At 45.0% G+C, this 25,972-nt stretch overlaps 3 protein-coding genes across 4 annotated transcripts in view; 2 read left to right on the forward strand and 1 right to left on the reverse strand.

Annotated features, from left to right (window-relative positions):
* Nucleotides 1-19,525, forward strand: part of ercc3 (excision repair cross-complementation group 3) — a 30,456-nt gene extending 10,931 nt beyond the window's left edge. Inside the window, exons 8-16 of the mRNA XM_048235627.1 lie at nucleotides 251-530; nucleotides 4,911-5,035; nucleotides 6,172-6,315; nucleotides 11,348-11,589; nucleotides 12,704-12,800; nucleotides 14,542-14,659; nucleotides 15,355-15,473; nucleotides 17,822-17,974; nucleotides 18,844-19,525. Of these exons, the coding sequence (XP_048091584.1) occupies nucleotides 251-530; nucleotides 4,911-5,035; nucleotides 6,172-6,315; nucleotides 11,348-11,589; nucleotides 12,704-12,800; nucleotides 14,542-14,659; nucleotides 15,355-15,473; nucleotides 17,822-17,974; nucleotides 18,844-18,987 (1,422 nt within the window). The 3' untranslated portion in view covers nucleotides 18,988-19,525. The remainder of the gene's footprint in view (nucleotides 1-250; nucleotides 531-4,910; nucleotides 5,036-6,171; nucleotides 6,316-11,347; nucleotides 11,590-12,703; nucleotides 12,801-14,541; nucleotides 14,660-15,354; nucleotides 15,474-17,821; nucleotides 17,975-18,843) is intronic.
* Nucleotides 5,217-8,083, reverse strand: LOC125288261. 2 transcript variants are annotated; one of them, XM_048234470.1, is made up of 2 exons: nucleotides 6,664-8,083; nucleotides 5,217-6,558 (listed from the first exon to the last, which is right to left on the reverse strand). In XM_048234470.1, exons 1-2 carry the CDS (start codon nucleotides 7,012-7,014, stop codon nucleotides 5,428-5,430), a joined length of 1,482 nt encoding a protein of 493 aa, XP_048090427.1. In that variant the 5' UTR covers nucleotides 7,015-8,083; the 3' UTR covers nucleotides 5,217-5,427. The 2 variants fall into 2 exon arrangements, with proteins under 2 accessions (XP_048090427.1, XP_048090426.1); XM_048234469.1 differs by having other exon boundaries at nucleotides 5,217-6,420; nucleotides 6,463-8,083.
* Nucleotides 19,526-21,715: 2,190 nt separating the features above from the next.
* Nucleotides 21,716-25,972, forward strand: part of LOC125288275 (cytochrome P450 27C1) — a 10,647-nt gene continuing 6,390 nt past the window's right edge. The window contains exons 1-4 of the mRNA XM_048234489.1: nucleotides 21,716-22,176; nucleotides 24,555-24,745; nucleotides 24,903-25,102; nucleotides 25,601-25,810. Coding sequence (XP_048090446.1) covers nucleotides 21,883-22,176; nucleotides 24,555-24,745; nucleotides 24,903-25,102; nucleotides 25,601-25,810 — 895 coding nt within the window. The 5' untranslated portion in view covers nucleotides 21,716-21,882. The remainder of the gene's footprint in view (nucleotides 22,177-24,554; nucleotides 24,746-24,902; nucleotides 25,103-25,600; nucleotides 25,811-25,972) is intronic.

Below are 25,972 nucleotides of genomic sequence, written 5' to 3' on the forward strand. Positions count from 1 at the left end.
TGACTCCGTTTCTCCTTTCTTGGAATATGTAGGTGATTTAAGGCGTCCTGCCTAATCTGATTTGATTGGGAAAAGGGTTCCATATCAGATCACACTATGGCTACTTTACCTTTGACTCCGTTTCTCCTTTCTTGGAATATATATGTGTGTGTGTGTGTAGATATATATATATATATATATATATATATATGAAGTGTGTGTGTGTGTGTGCAGGAGCCGGTAAGTCTCTGGTCTGGCGCGGATCGCCAAGGCGGCAATCAGGCGTGAACGTCTGGTGCTGGGAACTCAACTGCGGTCGGTGGAGCAGTGGAAGGCCCAGTTCAAGATGTGGTCGACCATCGACGACTCGCAGATCTGCCGCTTCACGTCCGACGCCAAGGACAAGCCCATCGGCTGCTCGGTGGCCATCAGCACCTACTCCATGCTGGGCCACACCACCAAGCGATCCTGGGAAGCCGAGAGGGTCATGGAGTGGATGAAGAGCCAGGAGTGGGGTCTCATCATCCTCGACGAGGTGCACACCATCCCTGGTGAGTGTGTGTGTGTGTGTGTGTGTGTGTGTGTGTGTGTGTCTGTGTGATGAAGTGGATGAGGAGCCAGGAGAGGGATTTCATCATTTGAGAACTTAGAATGGGTGGCTATACTGCTTAGCTAAGATCCAGATGACTGATATAAACATGGGAACAATGAATTCCATAGTCCATACAGTATTAGCTGCTGCTTTCTGTTTTCTGCAGTGGCTAACACTTGAGGGAGGTTGGCCAACAGTGGGCACTGTCCAAGCAGTGGTGAACACTTGAGGGAGGTTGGCCAACAGTGGGCACTGTCAAGCAGAGGGAATTAAGGGAGGTTGGCCAACAGTGGGCACTGTCCAAGCAGTGGTGAACACTTGAGGGAGGTTGGCCAACAGTGGGCACTGTCCAAGCAGTGGTGAACACTTGAGGGAGGTTGGCCAACAGTGGGCACTGTCCAAGCAGTGGTGAACACTTGAGGGAGGTTGGCCAACAGTGGGCACTGTCCAAGCAGAGGGGGGTCGCAGCACTAGGCCAATGTTTTTTAGGGGTAACCAGTCAAAACGTTAAAGAACCATTGGTGTAGTAGAGCCAAATCGAATTGAAATTCCCCTGGGGATCAATAAAGTATCCATCCATCCATCCATCCATCCATCCATCCATCCATCCATCCATCCATATATCCATCCATCCATCCATCCATCCATCCATCGTGGCAATACCGCCACCTGAATACCACTTAACTTGTGTGTGTGTTAAGCCCCATGTTGGATTCGCGATCGTTTTGCGTTGTGTTTTAGTTCTGATGTCTGTACTGAAGATGGTCAATAAAGCTTGACGGCTGGATCAGGATCGGTGATTAAAAGAATTTATTGTAGATGGTACAACACTCACTAACCGAAAGCACAGGCTAAGTCTCAAACAGTAAAACTGCACAGAGTCTAACAGGTGTGGTAGTTAGTAGAAGCGGGCTCCTGCTGAGCCGCCTTGGCATAAGATGCTCCCCGAAGTCGCTTCCCTCGATCCGTCCTCAAGTCCAAGCCTGAGACAAAGCCTGTTATACTAAAATCATGTCAACGTAAATCATGCCAACGTGGAAGGTACCAGAAGGTACCAGCCATAGGATAGGAAAAGTACTAGCCCTGGAAACAGAATAACAAGGTGATATCTCATTCTGCTTATGCTATGACTATGGCCAGGAACATGACAGTCTGACCTGTTGATGGTCAATCCTATGTGCAGCCACACAGGCTAAACCAAGGAGAACCAATGGCATGAAACAATGGCATGTAAACACAGAACACATCAGAATACATACAGAAATACCCCCAGATTCCTACAGTCCCCCTCTTGATCAATTAAAAAACACAGATTTTTATAGATCATACAAAACAAATAAAAGGAGTCTGATGTGGTCTAAAGAACAGAGGACAAACCAAGACAAGATTACTTCTCTAGCACTTTGAAAAGGAAGAAGTGCCGGTGTCTTAAAAGAAAAACATAATAACTGATTTCGTTCCGGAGGATTGTCTCACACATAAAAAAAAATTAAAAAGGAAAGGAATCAAACCCACATCCTCGGTACATCCCGAGGCTGGGCAGGAGGTACTCTAACAGGGGCCAATCTTGGATTGGTAGTGGTGGCACGCTTAATGATACACAACACCACTTGGATTGCTAAGTAGATGACAACGATGGGAATGAGCAGGGGCATAATGAACTGGACAATCTGAGCAAACAGGGGCCCACCCCAGCTACTCAACCACCCTCCCAGGGACCAGCTACCATTATCCCGCTTAAGCTGCTGCACGTGGACGTAAATATCTTTGATGTAATTGGAGACATTACCGGTCGAGTCAGGCACATAAGTACAGCATTCCTGTCCAATCAGAGCACAAGCACCTCCCTTACTGGCCAAAACCACGTCCAGGCAGAGTCTATTCTGAAGGGCAACCTGTCTTACTGCATACAGTTCTCGGTTAATGTCTGAAAGAGCACGTGCAGTGTCATTAGCTACTACATCAACAATGTGTACCAGATCTCTAATCTCATCAAGCGCTACAGTTAGGCCATAAGTTGGAATTAAAGCGGCAAAGAATCTCTGTGTCGGGGTTGCAACAGTACTGTGACCCCAAAAGCGCCACGCTTTAGTCCTAGGGTGTATGGATGTTGACTCACCCACCAAATGTTCCCTCCCCACAATCCTCACAGCTGGAACAACATAAGATAAATAACAAGAGCCTTGCCAATTAGGGGGAAGATAGGAATATGCATACTGTCCACACACAAACATGGAACCACGTACAGGTGCTAGTGCATTAGTGACGACCGTGCTTCCTGGCGTCCCACCTGGAACACGCATCATCGGGGGAAGGGGAATAAGGACCACTTCACCTGACTGTTCAATGGAAACTTCAGTCTGTCCAACCTGAACTTCATATGGGCAGATGCTCTGACCTACCACCGACCGTCCATTCTTGTCGGCCACCCAACAGATCACACCACGTGGGGCATAACTCAATTTAAGCTTAGATGGGGGCCCTCTGGCCCATGGAGGATTGGGAAAGATGTCATCAGGGGAACCATTTGTAGTACTGTTAAAGGCTGCTACATACTCTGGGATGGTAAAGGGGATGGCTATGTAAGGATACACTTCAGAGGCAGATGGCATTAACCCGCATACCCAACACCTAATGCTTACGGCTTGGCCTGGGCTAACCCATGAGCCGTCTTCAGAAAAGTGTTGTCCTTGTGCACATCATGATGGCTGTCATACAGAGTATCAGTAACAATAACCAGGTGACACAGGATAACAGCACAACAAAACAACATTCTCGGTGACATTTTTCAGTTGATAAAGAAGGCACACAACAACAGTTACACAACACAGAATTCAGTGAGCTGATCGCTGTTAGAGAACGATGGAGTTGAGGATTCCTTTGGGAAACAGAGTCTTTTTGGGGAGAAGTGAAGGAGACCAGCAGGCAACAGTTCAGTTCAAAGGCAAAAGTCTCTGTCCTGGATGATGTCCGTGGCTTCGAGCAACTCCATGGGTACATGTGGAGTGAAAGTAAAGAGCAGTATCAGTTGGAGGATAGTCATGGTTGCAGTGAGAACAATCATATAATGATTAAATGTAATATATAATCAAGTTATAGTATTGATTAACAATATAACATGCAAGCACATAATGATTAAACATTTCACAGGTATAAATAATCACTCCTGAATCAGATAATGGCTAATGCCAGTAATAAAAAAACAGGTAAGACTTGTCCAAGTCTATCACCTTTCTGAGCATGAGTTTGTGTCACCAAGAGTCAATTAGCACAACACTCCAAGCAGGCTCGGTTTTACAGGGAAAGATTCTACACTGGTGTCCCTACCCTTTTTTTTTTTTTCCTCTGACCTCCCCGTGAAAACAAAAATCCACCGTCAAAATGAAAGTCTTCCGTGAATCTTCCTCCCTGGTCTACACCCTATTTCTAAAAAGAAGACGGGCGGAAAATCAGATATAATTCGTACCCTGCTCGGCGTGTCATGTTTCCGGCGGATCAACTAGTTTGCAGTGGCTCGCGTGTATCCATTTGGTTTTGCCCTGGACCTTTACTGCCGACTGTGTTATCAACAAGATCTGATAATGCCCATCGTGCCTCGGGCTTCTAGCTAACCTTTGGGGCTTGTGAATCATCACCCACTGACCTGGCACTAGAGAGTGCCCACCTTCCGGGGGGTCTCCCCAGGCCTCTTTCACTTGGTTAGCCGCTGTCTGGACCGCTTCTGTCAATTGCACACAGTAGTTCAGCATTGCATCTGATGTCAGGTGGATGTCGGCTTTCCTCAGATCAATCGTGCCTGGTGCGGAGAAAGGCCTGCCAGTCACGATCTCAAATGGGCTGAGTCCTGTGTCCCTGTTGCTTGTAGCACGCATGCTACACAGGACTGTTGGTAAGGCGTCAACCCAAGGAATGCCTTCTTGATGTTTCTTGGCCAGTCGCTCCTTCAGCGTCCGGTTGGCTCTCTCCACCTGCCCAGAGGATTCTGGGTGGTAAGGGCAGTTCAGGGACCATTGCACATTCAGCATGCGGGCCACCTCCGCGCAGACTGCTCCAGTGAAGTGTGTTCCGTTGTCTGAGCAGATCTGTTCCGGCAATCCGTATCGTGGAATGATGTCTTTCAGGGAGGACTTTGGCAGTGTGTAGTGCAGTTCGAGATCATTGCGCAGGGAACGCCTCGATCCACCTAGAGAACTTGCACAGGACAATCAGAACGTCGCGATAGCCTTTGCACTTTGGAAGGGTGATGTAATCTATCTGAAGAACTCTGAAAGGCCCTGGTGGAGCAGGTGTTTTCAATGTTGGCAGCTTGACCTTTCTGTCGTGGTTGTTTTGCCGACAGGTGGCACACCGCTTGACGATGTCCCTGGCCGTTGCTGTGAACTTTGGGGCCCACCAGACCTGTATGAATCTGTTCCTCATTTTTTCCACTCCCACGTGTCCAAGCGAATGAATTTGCGTCGCCAGGTATGGCAGAAGACTTTCTGGAGCCACCGTTCGTGTTCCAAACCTCCACAGGTTGTCGTCATGGAGCTTCGCTGCATTTTCAATCCAAGTCCACTTCTCTTCTCGGCTTGCGCTGTTCTGCATGTCTTTGATGTTGGCCAAACTTTCCCGTTTTCCCTCTTCAGAGGTTTCCTTGATCTTCTTGGTCACTCTCATCATGCATTTCTCGTTGTCATTTTCAAAAAAATTCCTGTTACCGTTAGATCCGTCCGTGTTTCCATTTCCGTGTCCATTCTCGTTAGTCGTTTCGTTATCCCCTCCCTCTCTTTTTCTTGCGGCTGTTCTTGACGCCGCATCCGCCAATGCATTGCCTCTTGCCTCAAGGGTGTCTTGCCTTGTGTGTGCTTTCACTTTTACGACTGCCAGGTCTTTTGGTAGTTGCCTTCAAGCAAGGCAGTAACGTAACGATGTAGGATCTTCAATGCATCAAAAGGGTGCAGGTCTCTCATCTCCTTGAGTTCTTTTTTCTTCGTCCAGGTATGCCGTCCGGCATCCCGAGGGTGTTGTATGGCGGCAGACCACTTCTGGATCTCGTCGCCCTTTGCTGGTTGATAGAACACAGACACACCATCAGCGTTGGCTACTGTGCGTACTGGGCATATGAGGGCCTCATCAGCTGATTCATCCCAGACATCCCATCCCTCTGCTGGTGGTCTGCGCCTCTTGGTCTTGGGCTTAATTATGGGAGCAGCCGCTCCCTGGCTTGCATCAGATGTGGATGGGGCGTCAGTCACGGGGACAGCAGTTGCGTCATCATTCGATGGTGCTTGGTTGGCTTGTTCGGGTGGCAGGTATTGGGGATTGGTTGCAGGTGGCGCTGGTAACAGCATGGATGGTGTTGGAGTGGGAGCTGTAGCAGTGGCCAGTGGCTGGTATTGGCCCTGCTGGGGTTGAGCAGGTTGTTGGTAGTGGGTCACATATGAAGTGTAGAGGCCAGGGCCTGTTGCTAGGCCCATGCTGGCTTGAGCATCAGCTGTAGATTGTTGGAAGCAGGGGCCTTTCCCTGTTGGCTGTTGGTACCCGCCAGGTGGGGTGCTGTTCAATGGCTCAAACAGACCTCCAATAGCCGGATAGTGTGCGATGAAACTGCCTCCCAGCTCAATAGTGTCAGAGATGTCCACTGCACTTCCAGAAGCCTCCACCATGGCAGGTGGCGCTGCTGGGTCCAAGCCGTGCAGTGTCGGATAGAGGCGGGTGCTGTGCTGCCCTCCACGCCCCCCTTCCCCATGATGGGGGCGGTGGTAGTGGGGGAGTTGGCTCCTCCCCTCAGAGTGGCGCGCTGGGACTGCTCCTCTTCGCCTCATTCCAGTGTGTTCTAGCAACATGTCTGCTTCTGCCAACTGTTCCTCTAAGTCACGTTTCTCCATCTCACTTCTCCAAGTCTTGTCTCGAATTTCTGTCTCCAATTCTTGTATCTTCCTTCTCAATGACTCTTCCACAATTGCGGCTGTCTGCAACCTCTTGCCAGCTTTCCCTGCCTGAGATTTCAATTCTTCTGCCAGACATGTAGTACGGTGTTTTTCGGCATCCACCTCCTGCGAGCAGGATGCCCGCATAGCCCCCATAAAGGATCGTCTTAGCTGGCTCATTAACAAAAAGGCATAGGGCTCACGATGTCTGTTGTGCTTTTTCCAACTCAAATACCCCTCACGAACCTTCTTAGGTGGCCAGCGCCCCTGGACAATAGATGCAGGATCAATTTCAAAATCTTTTCTCAATTTTTCCTCAAATTTGCCCAATTGAAATTTCTTCGCCATCCAATCTGACACATAATCTTGTATTTCAGCGAATGTCTCCTCCTGCTGAGGCTTCACTCCCTCCTCATCATGGTCAGCTGCTTGCTTATCTGCTTTTTGCTTATTGCGCCCGCGAACCATCTCTGATTTCTTACTCTCTTGCACAGTGTCTTGTTCCAAATTATTATTGGGGCCCGAAGCCATATGAATTAGACTATGTGTTCGTACAAGGACGAGGTCCTTTATTTAAACTTTTTGCTTAAATTTGTCAGTAGTGTGTGATGTTTTAGTGCCAATTTTTGCGATTCTGCTTTGGCCAGAGAAAAAAACCTCTCTCTCTCTCTGTCCTTCTCCTTTTTTTTTCCACACACTCACACACACACGCTCGCTGCTCCCGCCAGGGAAAAGAAAACACTCTCTCCTTATCTCTCTCGCTCCGGAACCTGGCAAATTATTTTACTCACAGCATGAAGCCACAGCAATAACTTTCACCAGTGTCAGTTCCACTTAACTCAGACTATTTCCTTTCTCCCCAAAACCGGCTGGACAACGACAAAAAAATTAATGTCTCACTCACACCTTTAACGATCTCTCGTTAAATTCACAGTTGACCAAGTCAACAAAAACATAGGTTGGAAACCCTATACCACTTTTCACCTACTGCACAACCAAAACACCCCCCTCTGGTGATTTTGTCTCCTCTCCGTATCACTGTAACGCTAAGTTTAGTCCTTGGCCATTAAACTAAACAAAACCCTTGAGAAACAACCACACAGTTCACTTCAGCAACAATAATGACTGTCGCAACAGTAACTCCTTCTATTTTCTCTTCGGCACCCGCACAGCATTTATCACAAAACCCACACAGCTTTTATCACAAAACTCACACAGCTTTCATCACAAAACTCACACAGCTTAGCATGTAATGGCAGTACAGAAAAAGAAAAGCGTTAATCCCACAAGCTTGTCCGTAGTTAATCGATTACTTCTTTTAATTCGTTCACGAATCTATTCCAAAATATGTGTATACACTTCAACCGTTTACTGTTTTATCAGAAAACTTCTTATATCCAATGACATCTAGAGCTCATCAATCATTGATATAGGTACGTTACTTGTCAAAACACTTAATGACCCAAACTTCAATACTCTCATTAATGTGCAGCTTCAAATCAAAAAATTCTAATTTACTCCCTAAATTATGTTTATTTTTTTAACTTTACTCTTGGTTCTTTTCACGCACAGAGGAGAAAAAACTCTTTGCTTTCACCTGGTCAGAGTTTCTTCACTGCGGTATGGTGCACACGCCAAGACAGCGCCCTCCCTCTTGGTAGGCTTCCAGCTGGGGTTGGTCACGTCAGCCCGGGGCCCCAAAGTAGACTCTTCTTACAGATGTGAAGTTTCAAAATCTGCCCTCGACGTCTGTTTGAACCCGAAGACTCAGTCTGACCTCGCCGAATGGATGTTCTCGTCTTCCCCCTCCTCTTGCGTTCGGGTCACGGAAACCAAATGTTGGATTCGCGATCGTTTTGCGTTGTGTTTTAGTTCTGATGTCTGTACTGAAGATGGTCAATAAAGCTTGACGGCTGGATCAGGATCGGTGATTACAAGAATTTATTGTAGATGGTACAACACTCACTAACCGAGCACAGGCTAAGTCTCAAACAGTAAAACTGCACAGAGTCTAACAGGTGTGGTAGTTAGTAGAAGCGGGCTCCTGCTGAGCCGCCTTGGCATAAGATGCCCCCCCGAAGTCGCTTCCTCGATCCGCCTCAAGTCCAAGCCTGAGACAAAGCCTGTTATACTAAAATCATGTCAACGTAAATCATGCCAACGTGGAAGGTACCAGAAGGTACCAGCCATAGGATAGGAAAAGTACTAGCCCTGGAAACAGAATAACAAGGTGATATCTCATTCTGCTTATGCTATGACTATGGCCAGGAACATGACAGTCTGACCCGTTGATGGTCAATCCTATGTGCAGCCACACAGGCGAACTAAGGAGTGAACCAATGGCATGTAAACACAGATCATGTAAACACAGAACACATCAGAATACATACAGAAATACCCCAGATTCCTACACTCCCTTTGCCAATACAAGATCTCTTAGTTTTCTCCTATAACATCATCATCATGAAAGGTTAAGGCTTGTTCCTATCTTACACCCAATTCAGTGATTAGTTTTTCGCCATGTTTTGCTCCAGTTCAATTGAACATTGCGCCCATGGGCGTGTAAATAAATTGGTGTGGTCAGGTGCATGATCCAAAAAATCGCTATCTTACAGCCACTAAAAATCATTACACCTCTGACCAAGAAAAATCTGGTCTTAAAGCGAAAGGCGGATATGAAGCACAGATGCACTGTCACAAGATAAGCCCTTAGCAACAAGGGCAACAAGAGTCCCAGGCAACATTGATGAGAAAATCCTCATCTCACCTGTGGTGGTGTTGTGTTAATATTTACCTGTGGCTGTGTTAGTTAACCCCTAGAACCCGATTGACGCAAAGTGCGTCAAAAAAACCTTTATTGCATGACCGAGAAGAAGTGGGGCTTGTCTGTACGATCAAGTATGAAAATTTAAAAAAATAATGAAATTAAATCAAATTGCATCATATTTACAGTCTATACTTCTCTTCGCGTTCACCTGCGCACCCATTACTCTCGTTTGAATTACTCGCGAACCCGTGATCGCATAGATATGGCAAGCATATCAGATGAAAGAGGAGAAACAGGGCTATATATTGGTACCATGGATATCGATCTTTCTGGCTTATAAAAACAGACGAAGTGACTGCAAAATATTAAAATCATGTACACAAACCAACGCTGCACACCCATTACTCTCGGAGTAATTACTTTCATGGACCCGTGATCGGATATATATGCCCGCCAATGATGTTAGATGAAAGAGGAGACACAGAGCTATCATTTGATACCAAATACATCCTTCTGGGTTATTAAACAGGCTAAGTGACAGCAAAATAATAACTTCATATAGCTGGACTTACCCCACGTTTTTTGTCTGTTTTGTGGCAAAGCATGTTTATAATCCAACGCTATCGTGTGTTTCTCTATGGCAAAACATGTTCATAATCCGGTTTTGAGATCCTAGCAAATTCCTGCATGGCATCCAATTCAAGGCTCACATTGCATCCCAATTTGTTCAACAAAGAAACACCTTTTTTGCCTTTACTTTGTTCATGGCAATGCAGTAAAAAGTTGAGAATCATCATGAGTGCATACACCATAGTCACACATGCTAACAGGCAAACTTGGGTGAAGTCAGGTCAGATCAGTTCGTGTCACAGATATGGAGCGCAGAATGGTCATTTTTCATCGCTAAATAAAAAATGGCATTTATTTCCGTAAATCACACACCACATATTTCTGTAAATTGCTCAGCCCCAGAGTATCCCTCCAACATGGCAATTATATTGCCCGACAGTCAGCCCTACACACACATGAAATGCATGTAGAGCTATGAGCTTGCTGTGGTGAGATACAGGTCAAAATATAAGAATTTTTATAATATCTATTTTAATTCTTTAAAAATCAAAATAAAATCAATGCTGGTACTAATACATGAAATGATGGCATATCTGGATAGCCTAGACTCTGCTGAAAAAAACAATATATAATATGTGGCACTTACCAGAATAAATCCTTATGAATAAAGGTAGTGAAAATGCCCTAAAACAGCTTAGGGTTCTAAGGGTTAATATACCTGTGCTTGAGTTGTGGTAATTCATATATACCTGTGCTTGAGTTGTGGTAATTAATATATACCTGTGCTTGAGTTGTGGTAATTCATATATACCTGATACCTGTGCTTGTGTTGTGGTAATTAATATATACCTGTGCTTGAGTTGTGGTAATTAATATATACCTGTGCTTGAGTTGTGGTAATTCATATATACCTGTGCTTGAGTTGTGGTAATTCATATATACCTGTGCTTGAGTTGTGGTAATTCATATATACCTGTGCTTGAGTTGTGGTAATTAATATATACCTGTGTGGTAATTAATATATACCTGTGCTTGAGTTGTGGTAATTCATATATACCTGTGCTTGAGTTGTGGTAATTCATATATACCTGTGCTTGAGTTGTGGTAATTAATATATACCTGTGTGGTAATTAATATATACCTGTGCTTGAGTTCATTTTTCATTCAGTTTTTCGTTTGCATTACTGTATGATGTCTGCAGTGCAGCTGGTTCCTCTTACTGTTTTGATTTCAGGAGTTCAGGTGTTGGGATTTGATGATGAAGCATTGACTAGATTAGCTATGCGACCACAGGAATGCTACCAGAAACTAGTGCTGACATGCCTGCTGGGAGACAGCAGCTCCAGTTTGATAGATGTTGAAGGTGCAAGAACTGCATATAATGAAATATAAAGACATTTTTGGAGTAAAATAGACCCAGGGTGTAGTTTAATTAGTTCATTATTAGTTGGACATTTTATGTCTGTCTTATCTGCTGTGTATCTTTGGTCTTTTGTGTGCGTGTGTGTGTGTGTGTGTGCGTTCGTGCGTGGGTGTGTGCGTGTGTGTGTGTGCGTGCCGCTGAAGGTGTGGTGCCCGATGTCTCCTGAGTTCTACCGGGAGTACGTGGCCATCAAGACGAAGAAGCGCATCCTCCTCTATACCATGAACCCCAACAAGTTCCGCGCCTGCCAGTTCCTCATTCGCTTCCACGAGCGCCGCAACGACAAGATCATTGTTTTCGCCGACAACGTGTTCGCGCTCAAGGAATACGCCATTCGCCTTAACAAGTACGCCCTTACCTTATTCTCTCGGAAGCACTATACCCACAATATGACAAAGTTTAAGGGGGTGGGGGTTGGGTTGTTTTGGTGTTTATTATTTGTGTTCTACTGGTCAGCGCTGATGTGTACGGTCCGCTCTGTTGCAGGGTTTTCCGGACTTAGAGAGACCTTATTGGGCCTTATTGAGCGTGCAGCACTAATCAGTTTTTCAGTTCGTAGTAAGTCTGCAGCAGCTTTGCTGTTTCTACGAAACTCCTAAGTTTCGTAGAGGGCGTATGAGGACACACACATGCTTGAGTTGATTGGGATAAGAAGCAAACACACACATAGTGCACATGCTGCAAACACACACAGGAGGTGTGAGATTGAATGAATTAAGTTCCTAGGGCCTATGAGGACACACACATGCTTGAGTTGGTTGAGCTAAGAGAGGGAAGGAGGTGTGAGACTGATTGAATGAATGAAGTGGCTTATCCGAGCAGCTCTACTCCGTAGCCGCAGGGAGTCAAGTTGGACCATTAAGCTATAAATAAAAAATCTTTGCTATAAACTCTATTTTTACATAAAATAAGACTTCACAGAGAGCAGTGATTTTATAATGTCACATTTGACAGCTATTGAGTGAGAAAATTAAGCTCCTACAGTATTATCATGTAACGTGAAACACAACAAACTTTTTGCGTGAAGAACTATTTCTTTTAGCAGCAGAGGTCACAAAACAACAACAAAATAAAAAAAAACAGAGAAATGTCTTTTGGAGAAATGTCTTTATTCGTTTAACAAGTCTGCTGGTCTGTGTCAGAGGAGTAATAATAAGAGTAATAATAATGTAAAGTCAGTGTAATATTTAGATATGAAGTAATATCAGTGTAACATGTTTATATATGATGTCTGTGTATTATGTTGATATAATGTAATATCAGTGTAATATATATACAGGAAGTCCTACAGTACCTCTTCTTTTGTGTGATGATGCTTTCAATGGCCATGCTTGCCTCTGTCCTGCAGTCATGTAGTGACGGTCGACTGCCTTTGGGGTTCCCTTCTAATGGGATTGGACCACTTCAGGAAGTCCATGTCCTAGTGGTCACCATTTATTGTCTTTCGTTCCCCCTGGCAGACCTTACATCTATGGACCCACGTCGCAAGGGGAGCGCATGCAGATTCTACAGAACTTCAAACACAATCCCAAGATCAACACCATCTTTATCTCCAAGGTAACCTTGGACCACCACCATCTTTATCTCCAAGGTAACCTTGGACCACCACTTCCACAAAGCCGTTATGAGCCACAAGTAACACGGTTGCTGCGACATTTTAAAAAGTCTAAAATGTCATCATCTCAATTTTAGGCCTTAAAAGTCTTACGTCCAGATATTGCATATTTTTGAGAAATGAATTGGCAACATTCATAGTTGGTTCCGTGTGTTGTGGTTCTTTCTTAAGGATCCAGGTATTACCACGGTGATATAACTAAAGGTCAGGAATAATGGTAAAATTCAGCTGTAATATTGGCCGTAATGACATACAGTACTTTACCAACCCTATAGAGATGAGAACCAATAGTGCCTGGTTAATGGTGAGAAAAAGGGAGAGGAATTTAGTTATGCATGGTTCAAACAGGACCGAACAAATTGCAGCAATGTCATATGCAAATTAGGTTTGAACCATGAAGTTTACTGGAAGTTTGCGGCCAAATGCGAGGTAAACCTGACCCCAACCAACACTAACCAACATTTATATATTCATTCATTCATTCATGAATAATTGTGGACATGCTATTTTTCATAAAAATGTAAAAAAAAAAAGATGAAAACACTTCTTTTTTTGATTCCATTTTTCTACCACATTGTCTTACAACCTTTAACCATGTGGCAGTGTCATTTTCAATATTTACCAGGGGTATGAATCATTTTGTTCTTAAAGGTGCTCTAAGCGATGTCATATGTTTTTTAGGCTAAAACATTTTTTGTCACTTACAGCAAACGTCACCTCACCATCCGCTAGCTGCCTGTGTCCTGAATACACTGTAAAAAAACGCGATCTCTGTGGACAACCCAGACTCCAAAAACGGCCACAAAACAATTTGGGCAAACCTTGCCCATAAAAACATAAACTGTTCCAGCAAATCACTGATGAGATGCACGTTTAGTAGAGTTTCAATTGGGAGGGAGGGTGAGGAAGTAGCGAGCTAGCTTTCTGTTTAGTTTGAACGTCAACAGAAGTGACGTTACCCAGCAGCGCCATGACATTTTGTTTGATTTGAGTAGTTGGAATTTCAGCCCTTTTTTTTTTTTTTACACAAATAAACCAGTTCCATTTCTGATGGGAAGTCTGATGTCCAACAGAGAGTTTACTGCTGTTCCTCAGAAATTGACCGATGGCAAAAGCCATACCCCCTTAGTTACTGTTGCTATGCCCGATTGTTAGTTTAGAACAGTTTGATTGGAAAGAGAGATGGTGAAGAGGAGGCTTACACACCACAAGAGACCACATGAGTGTGTGGAGTAATGAGCTTGGGCACTGGTGCCAGGAAGGGCAAGTGGGAGTCCTCACGTGGGCCTAGCGGCCAGAGCTGTGTGAGCTGAGAAGGAGAAACTGTAGTGGACACGTGTCATGATGGCCTCTCTCTCTCTCTCTCTCTCTCTCTCTGTCTCTCTCTCTCTCTCTGTCTCTCTCTCTCACTCTCACACTCACTCACTCTCTCTCTGTCTGTCTCTCTCTCTCTCTCTCACACACACTCACTCACTCACTCTTTCTTTTTTTTTTCTCTGTTTCTTTCTCTCTTTCACACTCTCTCTTTGTCTCTCTCTCCTTTTCTCTTTGTTTCTCTATCTATGTACATTCAACAACAAAAATGGTAAGGCATATTCCCTAACAGTGGCCTTTTCACCTACTCTTCCCCCCCCTTTCTCCTCCTTCTCTCTCTCTCTCTCTCTCTCATTCTCCATCTCTCAGGTGGGTGACACCTCCTTTGACTTGCCCGAAGCGAATGTTCTCATCCAGATCTCGTCTCACGGCGGCTCCCGGAGACAGGAAGCGCAGAGACTCGGCAGAGTCCTCCGTGCCAAGAAGGGTGAGCCCGCTATCAGCCTGTGATCAGACCGCAATAAGCGCCATGCACGTCCAGAACGGCTGAGTGCCTTGAATTGAAAAAAAGTTCAACTCCAAGCGAAAAAGCGGCATCCGTAATATCTGTTCAGGAGTTTAAACCTCTGACTAGCTAATCTTAGTGCCGGGGCTTTCAGTCAAGCAGTCAGTCATTACCGGAGCTTTCCAGGCATCACACTTGTTCACATGCTCGGAGCCTGGTGCAGCGGAGAGTTCATGCCTGATCTAACTGAACTTTGGATTAGCGGCTCGGCTGTGTGGAGAGATTAGAAGGCATGAAAAGACTGGATTCGGTTACTTTCCATATCTATGAAGGATTACATTTCTTATACAAAATATTCTGTATATTATTGTTTTATTATAATTGTTTACAACAATGTAACATAATAATGTAATTTGTATTGCTTTTTAAACTTAATATCTATGTTGATATTATTGTTGTTAAATGTTGAGTTTTGTTATTGTGTACATTGTTGTTGAGGACACCCCTCCTGCTCTTGTTATTATAGTTATTTGTGTTGTTGTTGTTGTTGTTGTTGTTGTTGTTGTTGTTGTTGTTGTTGTTGTTGTTGTTGTTGTTGTTGTTGTTGTTGTTGTTGTTGTTGTTGTTGTTGTTGTTGTTGTTGTTGTTGACACCCCTCCTGGCCTTCTTTACTGTAGGGATGGTGGCTGAGGAGTACAACGCCTACTTCTACTCACTGGTGTCCCAGGACACTCAGGAGATGGCTTACTCCACCAAGAGACAGCGCTTCCTCGTCGACCAGGGCTACAGCTTCAAGGTCTGGGCTTCCCCCCCTTTACACACTCACTTCACTGTCATCCTCTGGGGAAGGAGAGAGAGAGTATGTACAGTATGATAAAAGAGAGAGAGAGAGAGAGAGAGAGAGAGAGCACAGGGCTCCCATGGGTCATGGAATATCATGGAATTTTAAAAAGTCTGTTTCAGACATGGAATGTCATGGCATGGAATTTGATAATTTTTTTGCGGCCAAGTCATAAACATCAGGGAAATTTGTTTGTAGAATGTTTAAATTTACCAAGGATTTAATCAAAAGCCATGTTTTCCGTGCAGTATTTTTCTGCATTGGACTACCCCTCTTGCTTGTCAACAATTTGCAATCCAGGGTTCCCACGGGTCATGGAATTTCTGGAATATCATGGAATTTTGGATAGTCTATTCCAGACATGGAAAATCAGGGAATTTTATAATTTTTGGGGCAAAGTCATGGAATATCAGGGAATTTTGTTGTAGCAGTTTTTTGTTGTAGCAGTAAAATTTACTTGCCAAAATACATCAATGCAAATATTTCCATGCATAATTGGTGTATATCTGGTTATTAGCTTTACTGCTTGCCCAACTGTGTTTATTCAATGCCTATTTATTCATCTCCCGCTCTAAAAAGTAAAATATTCTTGAATGCTACGCGGCTGCCCTGAAATCATTGGTCAGTATATTGTGTCATTCATTATATAGTAAGTCATGACAATTCAGTTTTTTTTTGTCAGGGAAAAATCATGGAATTGACTTAGAGTGGGAACCCTGGCAATGACTTCAGGCAAATGAATAAAGCATTAGGCCATTATTAGAGGTATGTAATCATAATTGTGTACTATATTTAAGCAGTCCAAACTTTAAGTTGAAGAAAATATCTCAGTTCGTACATAAAGCACAAACAAATGGATGTTTAAGATACTGTGGCTGGTTGTTTGCTCACACCAAAGGTGGCCTGTTTTTTCTGTTCATCGCAGGTCATGGAAATTCAGCTTTTTAGTCGGTGAAAGTGTACAGTATGAGAGGGAGACCGACAGTGTAGGAAGAAAGAGTATGGTTACTGTTATAGCAAACACAGCTTTCTGGGAAGTCTAAAGAGGCCATTTACACAAAGAATGGCAACTATAATGATAACTGAAATAACCCCAAACCGGACAATATCATTCTTCATGCTGTTATTGTTATTGTTATTGTTCATGTGTGGACATTGACATTCATATGAACTATAACGATAATGGCAAAAAAAGTATTGCTCTAGGAATCATTCTTGGTGTGAATGGCCTAAAAGGTTGTTATGATTAGTGTTCATGTAATATGCAGGGTGAGCGACCCAAAGGGACCAGACAGAAAGGCTTGCCAGGGCGGGTAGGTATTGGTCTCACGTTGGCCTTAAGAGGCAGAGGCTGTGCGAGCTCAGCAGGAGAAAGTGGGAGCACCCCATCAAGACGTTAAGACACCAGACACAATACCCCCCCCCCCCCCCTCTCCCCCTCTCTCTCTCTCTCTCTCTCCTCTCTCTCTCTCCCTCTCCCTCTCTCTCTCTCTCTCTCCTCTCTCTCTCTCATGGACTTGATCTCTCTTTGTCTAGTTTGTTTTTAGTTAAAAAATGTATTATTTATTTTCCAAAGAGGTCATAGCAAAACTGTAAAAAGTAACATTAAAGTATGAGCTTATAATTAATGAAAATATTGTGTTTAGCAAATCTCTTCAGTGAATGCCCCATATGTTGTCCATTGTAATATTTTTATTACACTAATTATTGGTGAATTATTTGATTTTAGGTGTCCGATTTTGTGCTTGTCCCTTCCATGGTTGCACTGATCAACCATATTATTTGTATATTCTACATTTTAATATTTTACTATAATAAATTATTATTGTTATTGTGCTCATTATTGGGTAGATTTCATGTCTGAATTTTGCATACTATTTAGTAGTAAGTTTATGGTGTTTATGTATGGTATTTATGTATGGTACTTTTGTATGGTACTTTTGTCCAATAAGTATTTCAGTAAATAAATAATAAGTAAGGATTGTTCTGCCCCCAGTAACCCCCTCGTCTCGCCTCTCCTCCCCCAGGTGATCACTAACCCCCCCTCGTCTCCAGGTGATCACTAACCCCCCCCTCGTCTGGTCTGGTCTGTCCTCCCCCAGGTGATCACTAACCCCCCCCTCGTCTCCAGGTGATCACTAACCCCCCCTCGTCTCCAGGTGATCACTAACCCCCCCTCGTCTGGTCTGGTCTGTCCTCCCCCAGGTGATCACTACCCCCCCCTCGTCTCCAGGTGATCACTAACCCCCCCTCGTCTCCAGGTGATCACTAACCCCCCCCTCGTCTGGTCTCTCCTCCCCCAGGTGATCACTAAGATGGCGGGCATGGAGGAGGAGGAGCTGATGTTCTCCACGCGTGACGAGCAGCAGCTGCTCCTGCAGAAGGTCATCGCCGCCTCCGACCTGGACGCTGAGGACGAGGTGGTCAGCGGAGAGATGGGCATCGGGAGGCCTCAGGTACTCAAATCCGCACACCCCGCACCGAGCCTGTCTCAAGCGGGCACTACCCCTGTGGACTCCGCACCTCTGTGTCGAGCCTGTCTCAAGTGGGCACTACCCCTGTGGACTCCGCACCTCTGTGTCGAGCCTGTCTCAAGTGGGCACTACCCCTGTGGACTCCGCACCTCTGTGTCGAGCCTGTCCCAAGCATTATCCCAAGCACTACTGTCTTAAGCGGGCACTACCCCTGTGGACTCCACTCAGAGTGTTGCTTTGTGTTGTGTTTGTTGAGTATTGACCTTCAGCATTGTTGTTCCTCCATTGCTGGGTCGTTGATCTGACATACTGCTTTTTCTTCTCTCTCTCTCTCCCTCCCTCTCTCTCCTTCTCTCTCTTTCCCTCCCTCTCTCCTTCTCTCTATCTTGATCTGACATATCCTGCTTTTTCCTCCCTCTTTCTCTCTCTCCTCTCTCTCTATCCTCCCCTCTTTCTCTCTCTATCCTCCCTTCTTTCTCTCTCCTCTCTCTCTCTATCCTCCCCTCTTTCTCTCTCTATCCTCCCTTCTTTCTCTCTCCTCTCTCTCTATCCTCCCCTCTTTCTCTCTCTATCCTCCCTTCTTTCTCTCTCTCCTCTCTCTCTCTATCCTCCCTTCTTTCTCTCTCTCCTCCCTCCCTTCTTTCTCTCTCCTCTCTCTCTCTATCCTCCCCTCTTTCTCTCTCTATCCTCCCTTCTTTCTCTCTCCTCTCTCTCTCCTATCCCCCTCTCTCTCTCTATCCTCCCTTCTTTCTCTCTCCTCTCTCTCTCTATCCTCCCTTCTTTCTCTCTCTCCTCCCTCCCATCTTTCTCTCTCTCCTCTCTCTCTCTCTATCCTCCCCTCTCTGTCACAGTTCTCGCGGCGGCCAGGTATGATGAGCTCCATGTCTGGGGCAGATGACGCCGTCTACATGGAGTACCACTCTGGCAGGGGCAGCAGAGCTGCAGCTGCAGGGAAACACCTGCACCCTCTCTTCAAGCGCTTCCGGCACAAGTAGCCCCTCAGAACCCGCAAACTGCCCCATGCATGTCCCCAAGGGGTGAAGATAGACCCTCCCTGTTCCAGGCCTATACACCCCCACACACACACACACACACACACACACCCCATGGCTTCACGGGTGGTGCAGAGGAAAGGGCTGAAGGGGAATTACCTGACACAAGGAACCCGAGTTTGTTTGAATGCGAAGGCGACAGGTGAACTCACCTGTGTGTAGAGACTCCGATCAGACAGGAGCGCTGGCCTCACCTCGGCCTCCCCTAGAGGATGTTTATCATTGTGAAGAGACTTTTCATTGCATATTGTTTGCTGAGTCATAAGGTCTCCTTTTTTGCAAACATTTTCGTTTTGTTATTAAATGATTTGTGTGTGTTTATGTTGGGAGAATGCTGAACATGAACATGCTAAACATATTCTGTTGTGTTTTCTTTGGCATTACATTTCATTCCAGTAATTCAGTTATTCACTGCAGTAATTTACAGCATTGAAATGGAGTAATAAAAATATTAATAAATAAAAGTATTTTTGTCACAGTCTTTGTGTTTGTACTCTGTGGAGTAAAGTATGGAGTGTTGAGTGAGTGTGTGCTTGACCCAGTGGTCACTATAAATGAGATCCAGAGTTCTTTTGAGAGGATGAGAGAAGCGTAAAGAAGGACCAACATCAAGAAGGCCAATAATTTAATTTAGGCGCAGGTGGACTCTAATCAAGTTGTAGAAGCATCTCAAGGACCACTGATAGAAGAAGGATGCACCAGAGCTCAATTGCAAGTGTCATAACAAAGGGTCTGAATACTTATGTAAAATGGAATATTTCAGACTTATTTTTTTATAAATGTACAAAACACCTGATTTTTTGTTGGAGTATTGTGTGTAGATTGATGAGAAAAACCCCCGAATTGAATCCATTTCAAGATGAGTCTGAATGTGGAGAACTTAAAAGGGTCTGAACACTTTGCGGTGGCACTGTACTATTCTTCCATGTTGTGGATTGTTGTGGAAAAATGATGGAAACATTCCTCAGAAGGCTCGCTATAGCCCTGTGGTACACTTGAATAATTCAAGCACGTTTTTCTACCTGGATTGCTTTTTTCTCACACACACAAAAGCCTGCTTCTTGAGAAAGCCTACAGTATTAACTAACATGAGTTGTGTTGAAGTGAATTCGCCAGAGTGTGAATTGTAAGGAGCCATTCTTTCAGCGGAGCACAGGTCTGAGGAACTCGACATCATTAATCTGGCCTGAGGCGCAGGGGGCGGCATGGAGGAAAATTAAAATACATTTTATATACATACATAAATACATACACAAAACTACCAAATACAATCTAAGGAACATTCAAACACTCAAACACTCAAACACTCAAACATTCAGAGGAAAAATAAAAACAAAGTGAAACGAAATAATCCAAACGTTCTCTCACACACACACACACACACACACACACACACACACACACACACACACACAATCATAATATACACACACACACACACATACACACATTATTATTACACACACACACTATATATACACACACACACACTTTACACACACACACACACACACACACACACACACCGCAGCATTACACACACATATACATTACATACACACACACTCACATACGCTAATAATATACACATACACACATACACACACACATACACACATACACACACACACACACACACACACACACACACATACACATTATTATACACACACACACACATTATACACACACATATTATTATTAATATTAATACATCACACACATTCACACACACACACACACACACACACACACACACACACACACACACACACACACACACACACACACACACACACACACACACACATGTACTGTATATGGAAATGTAACTGGGAATTATTATCTGATTTATCTTTACTCAATCAAACCGAACTGCAATTTTATTGATATTACTTGAAATATTAAATTAAATAACATGACTTATCATTATTTTCAAAAATGGATTTATAGCGTTTTGAAACTCTTCATATATATATCTATATATATATATAATTTCAATAATTAAAGTTAGTGGATGAAATATATGGAACTTACATAGAAAGAACAAAATACATAAAAGAGAGAGAACTATATAATTAAAAGAGAAATTATGAAATTGAGTGCCAGATTGCTAAATAATAGACATATGAACAGAGAAATGTTCTAAAAATGGCTGCACTTGGGCACATCTAAGACTTTCAGTTTGTTCTGAGCTGACCTGCGACCGTGGAGGCCAACTTATGAATTCAGGGTCTAAACTATCCATGATTTGTTAGCAACACTTTAAAGTCTATTCTGTACAGTGCTGAAGGAACTGGAAATGCAATGTAAAGATTTCAGTAGCCTACTGTGGTGTGGTGTGCTGTTCTCCATGTATTGAATTTAACTAACAGTAAGTATGAAAGGTTAAAAAACAAACAGTATAGGGCCAAGATAACCCTCAATAATTTTAGTCTCTATGGCATTGGCATTGAGTTGCGATGAAAGTTGGATAAGCGGTTTATAGCAAAACAATTACGAAAGCAGAGAAAGAGGGTCTTTGGTAACATACCAACAATCTCACCTTATAGCCCCGCCCCGTCTGTTCGAAGCGCGCCGGGCCCCTGTGATTCCGTCCAGTCTCCACCCCCTGTCCTGAGCCCCCTAGAATCATTTAAAAGACGCCTCTCAGCCCTTTCTCAAACAAGCAGCACTCCTCCAGGCATCTAGCATTGGAAGAGCGCAACTGAGCAAATTCGTTTGAATTTGAATAACTTGAGAGCAACTTCTTTGTCATCTACAGGCTACAACTACGACTTCAGTTTGTCGTTCATTTTCTTTTCTCGCGTTAAAGCAACCAAGAGAATAGCATTCACCATGTCTCTCCACAGCAACATCCTGCGCGTTGGATGCAAAGCCCTTCTGGCTGATGCGGTGGCCTCGCCGTTTCTGCTGAGGACCAACTCACTCCACAAGACCGCCACCAGCGGGTCATTGGGCGTCGCCGCGGACCACGGCGTCAACAACTTGGTGCCCCCAGCAATGGAGGTGGGAGACGTAGAGAAGGGAGCTAGAGTGAAGTCCTTAAAGGAGATGCCGGGACCCAGCGCCATCGGTAATCTGATTGAGTTCTTCTATCGGGACGGCTTCTCTAGGATCCACGAAATCCAGGTGAGTTTGACCTTTCAGTGTTTACTTTTCTTAATTAGGTTTATTTTATAATTAGCACTAATTCCTCTCGTGAGCAGGCTGTCACACAGTAAATCTGTCTGTCAACTTTTCAATAGCTTTTTAATATTGCTAGCAGGCCTACAGCATATTAGCCGCCTCTACCAAAACCTTCAAACTTGCGCAAGGCTGGACGCTGACCCAGCACTCATGGCATAGGCTACAAGCTTTTGCAACGCTCTATCGACTGGAACCTTTGCTTACTACACGTGAGGAGCGTGCCAAGAACACCCTCACCCCTGCCCTGCTCACAGCTGGTCGAAGAAAATGTCACCGAAATTGATTCCATTTCCTTTCACAACAACCTGAAGTGTGTATGTCAGCAATGTTAAACAGCACAATAGAATATTTAGTATCTTGTGCGTTACAATGAATTGAGAATAATATGACAAGAAATGGATGATTTGGTCTGAATGAGAAAGATGTATCTGTATTTTTTTGCCATGACTTCACTCTCCTCCCACACTTTCTGTTGGAAGCATTTCCAATGACACATTCACACCAGGAAGTGTCTCTTCCCTTACTGTGGAAGTACAGTCGCCCTGTCTTTCAGTTTATGAAGGGAGTCCCAGATTCATAACAGAGGGCTGCTTCAGTAGCACCTAATGTAAAAGCTATTTGCGCTAAAAGCTTACTTCACCCTTTGTCCATGTGTAAAGGCAATAAAGTTTGCCTTGTGTTTCCCCAGCCTTTCAGGGGGCTAATCTATTGTAAGAAGTTGTGTGTGTACACACACAGACCTTTTAATCCTCTAAATCCTGTCATAACTCATCTGCAAACTTGACAAACTGGGACTCAGTACCTACCTCTGCAACTGGCTACTGGACTTCCTCTGTCAGTGGCCCCAAGTAGTACGATGTTGGCAACAATACCCTCAAGCAGCATCACACTGAGCACAGGGGCCCCAAGGCTGCGTGCTCAGTCCGGCTGCTCTTCACCCTGCTGACGATGATGACTGCACTGCAACCTACAGCAACAATCACATAGTGAAATTTGCTGGGACGACACAAATCTGGTGGGTCTCATCACCAAGGGCTTACGAGACTCAATACAGGTTGGAGGTCGACCATCTGACCACGTGGTGCAGGGACAACAACCTCCTGCTGAGCGTCAGCAAGACCAAAGAGATTGTTGTTGACTTCCGGAGAGGTCACACCCAACACCTGCCACTGACCATCGGCGGTGCTGTGGTGGAGAGAGCGAGCAGCACCAAATTCCTGGGGTGCACATCAGTGAAGACCTCTCCTGGACCACCAACACTGCATCACTGGCGAAGAGAGCTCAAGCCTGTACTTCCTGCGGAAACTCAGGCAAGCAAGTGCTCCACCAGCCATCATGACCACATTTCACCGAGGCACCATCGAGAGCATCCTCTCCAGCTGTATCGCTGTGTGGGCGGAAGCTGCACTGAATACAACAGGAAAGCCCTGCGGCGCATAGTGAACACAGCTGGAAGGATCATTGGTGCTTCACTCCCCTCCCTGAAGGACATTTACACCACCCACCTCACCCCAAGGCGACCAAAATTGTGAGTGATGTCACCCCGCTCACAATCTGTTTGATCTACTGCCCTCTGGGAAGAGGTACAGAAGCCTGCGCCCCGCACTACCAGACTCACCAACAGCTTCCTTACACCAAGCTGTAAGGATGCTGAACTCTCCTCCCCTCCCCCTCCACCCTCAGCTACATAACATCCTGGACATTGGACCCACAATGGCCGCCACCACTCCACCTGCACACTTGAACACTTGCACACTTGTACACTTTACAACTTGGTGTTGTTGTCCTGAAAACACAACACTTCTGCTGCTCTTACATAACTTGCACCACAATGCCACTTTCTTTATTACTTAGGTCAAACAGAACTACCCAAGCCTTTTATTGGCCTGACTTTGCACTAGTTTTTTATTGACTGTCTATGCACAATTTCAACCAAATTTTGCTGCTCTTATTTTTTCATTATTATATGTGCCCTCTTATTTACTTATTTACTTACTTTTTGTTTACTTGAATGTTATGTTTGTCTGTGGACTTAAATTGGTAAAATATGTCTTGTCTTCACCGTGGGATAGTGAGAAACGTAATTTCGATCTCTTTGTATGTCTGGAACATGTGAAGAAATTGACAATAAAGCTGACTTTGACTTTGATAAGGCGTGTAATCCAGTTAAAGCAAGTGTGCTTTTAAGAACACAGATTCACCAAAGCCTGATCCCGGATCAGAAGCAGTGGACGGGCAGATATGTTGGAGAAGTCGGAGCTGTTTTGAGGCTAACTAACTGAGGCGGTGTGTGTGTGTGTGTGTTCTTCTCCGATGCACAGATGGAGCACTCACAGATGTTTGGGAAGATCTTCAAGTCGCGCTTCGGTCCGCAGCTGGTGGTGTCGATCGCAGACCGCGACCTGGTGGCTCAGGTGTTGCGTGCGGAGGCGGCAGCCCCTCAGAGAGCCAACATGGAGTCCTGGAAGGAGTACCGCGACATGCGGGGGCGCTCCACGGGTCTGATCTCAGCGTACGTCACACACAGATGCACAGCCACAATACACACATAGACACATACACACACACACAAACCTCACCTTACACATTGCTGGATCTGATGACCCAAACTGGCTTGTCCATCTGGCCTAGCTGTAAGCGTACCTTTGCGTTCCCCTTGGCGTTCACAGGGAGGGTGATGATTGGCTGAAGATGCGCAGCGTGCTCCGCCAGCTGATCATGCGTCCCCGCGATGTGGCCGCCTTCTCGGACGATGTCAACAGCGTGGTGGTGGACCTGGTCAAGCGCATCAAGTACCTGAGGAACGAGCAGCCGGACAAGCACACCGTGCTCAACATCAACGACATGTACTTCAAATACGCCATGGAGGGTAAGAAGAGATCAGGGCCATGCAACACACACACATGCACACACACACACATGCACACACACGCACACACACATGCACACACACACACGCACACATGCACACACACGCACACATGCACACACACGCACACACATGCACACATGCACACACACGCACACACGCACACATGCACACATGACCGCGACCCTTTATTTGGTTAGCAACGTGAGAATGTGAGCTTAGCGCCATAATCTTCCTCCAACCTACAAAGAAATGGCATAAAAAAGAAAAGCAATGGCTAACACAGTCAGGGACACTTTGAGTTGAGCTCCTCACTTGACCTTTGCTCATATTTGACACCTACAGTATGCATACAGTAGCCCATACAATGAACAAAGATGCCACAGTTGATGACTGTGTAAAAGCTCTGGTCTAGATCTGGGACTGATCCGGGCCTGTTCTGGTGCTGATCCACACCACAAGCGCTCCACTAACTGCTGTGGTTCTGTCCCTCCACAGGCATGGCGTCCATCCTGTACGAGACCCGCCTGGGCTGCCTGCAGGACAGCGTTCCCAAGACCAGCCAGGAGTACATCGCTGCGCTCAACCTCATGTTCAGCTCCTTCAAGACGACCATGTATGCGGGAGCCATTCCCAAATGGCTCCGCCCTCTTATTCCCAAGCCCTGGGAGGAATTCTGCAGCTCCTGGGACGGCCTCTTCAAATTCAGTGAGTGACGGGAAAAGGAGGTCTTGGGGAGGGGATGGGGTTTAAGCCTTATACCTCCCTTAATTGTTTATAATCTTTTATCCATTACTATCGATCAGTGTAGTCTGTGTGGAAAAACTGTGGCACAACTCCTGTCGTTTTTGAAAGTGCTATACATACAGT

Source organism: Alosa alosa, chromosome 23 (genome assembly GCF_017589495.1).
Source record: "Alosa alosa isolate M-15738 ecotype Scorff River chromosome 23, AALO_Geno_1.1, whole genome shotgun sequence".
Taxonomy (NCBI): Eukaryota; Metazoa; Chordata; class Actinopteri; order Clupeiformes; family Clupeidae; genus Alosa; species Alosa alosa.

Bases quoted from the DNA above. Each gene is read 5' to 3' on its own strand.
- LOC125288261 (XM_048234469.1), bottom strand. From the start codon at position 7,014: ATGGCTTCGGGCCCCAATAATAATTTGGAACAAGACACTGTGCAAGAG. The intron at 6,421-6,462 runs GACAAGACTTGG...CGTGACTTAGAG, and splicing joins AATTGGAGACAGAAATTCGA to GAACAGTTGGCAGAAGCAGA.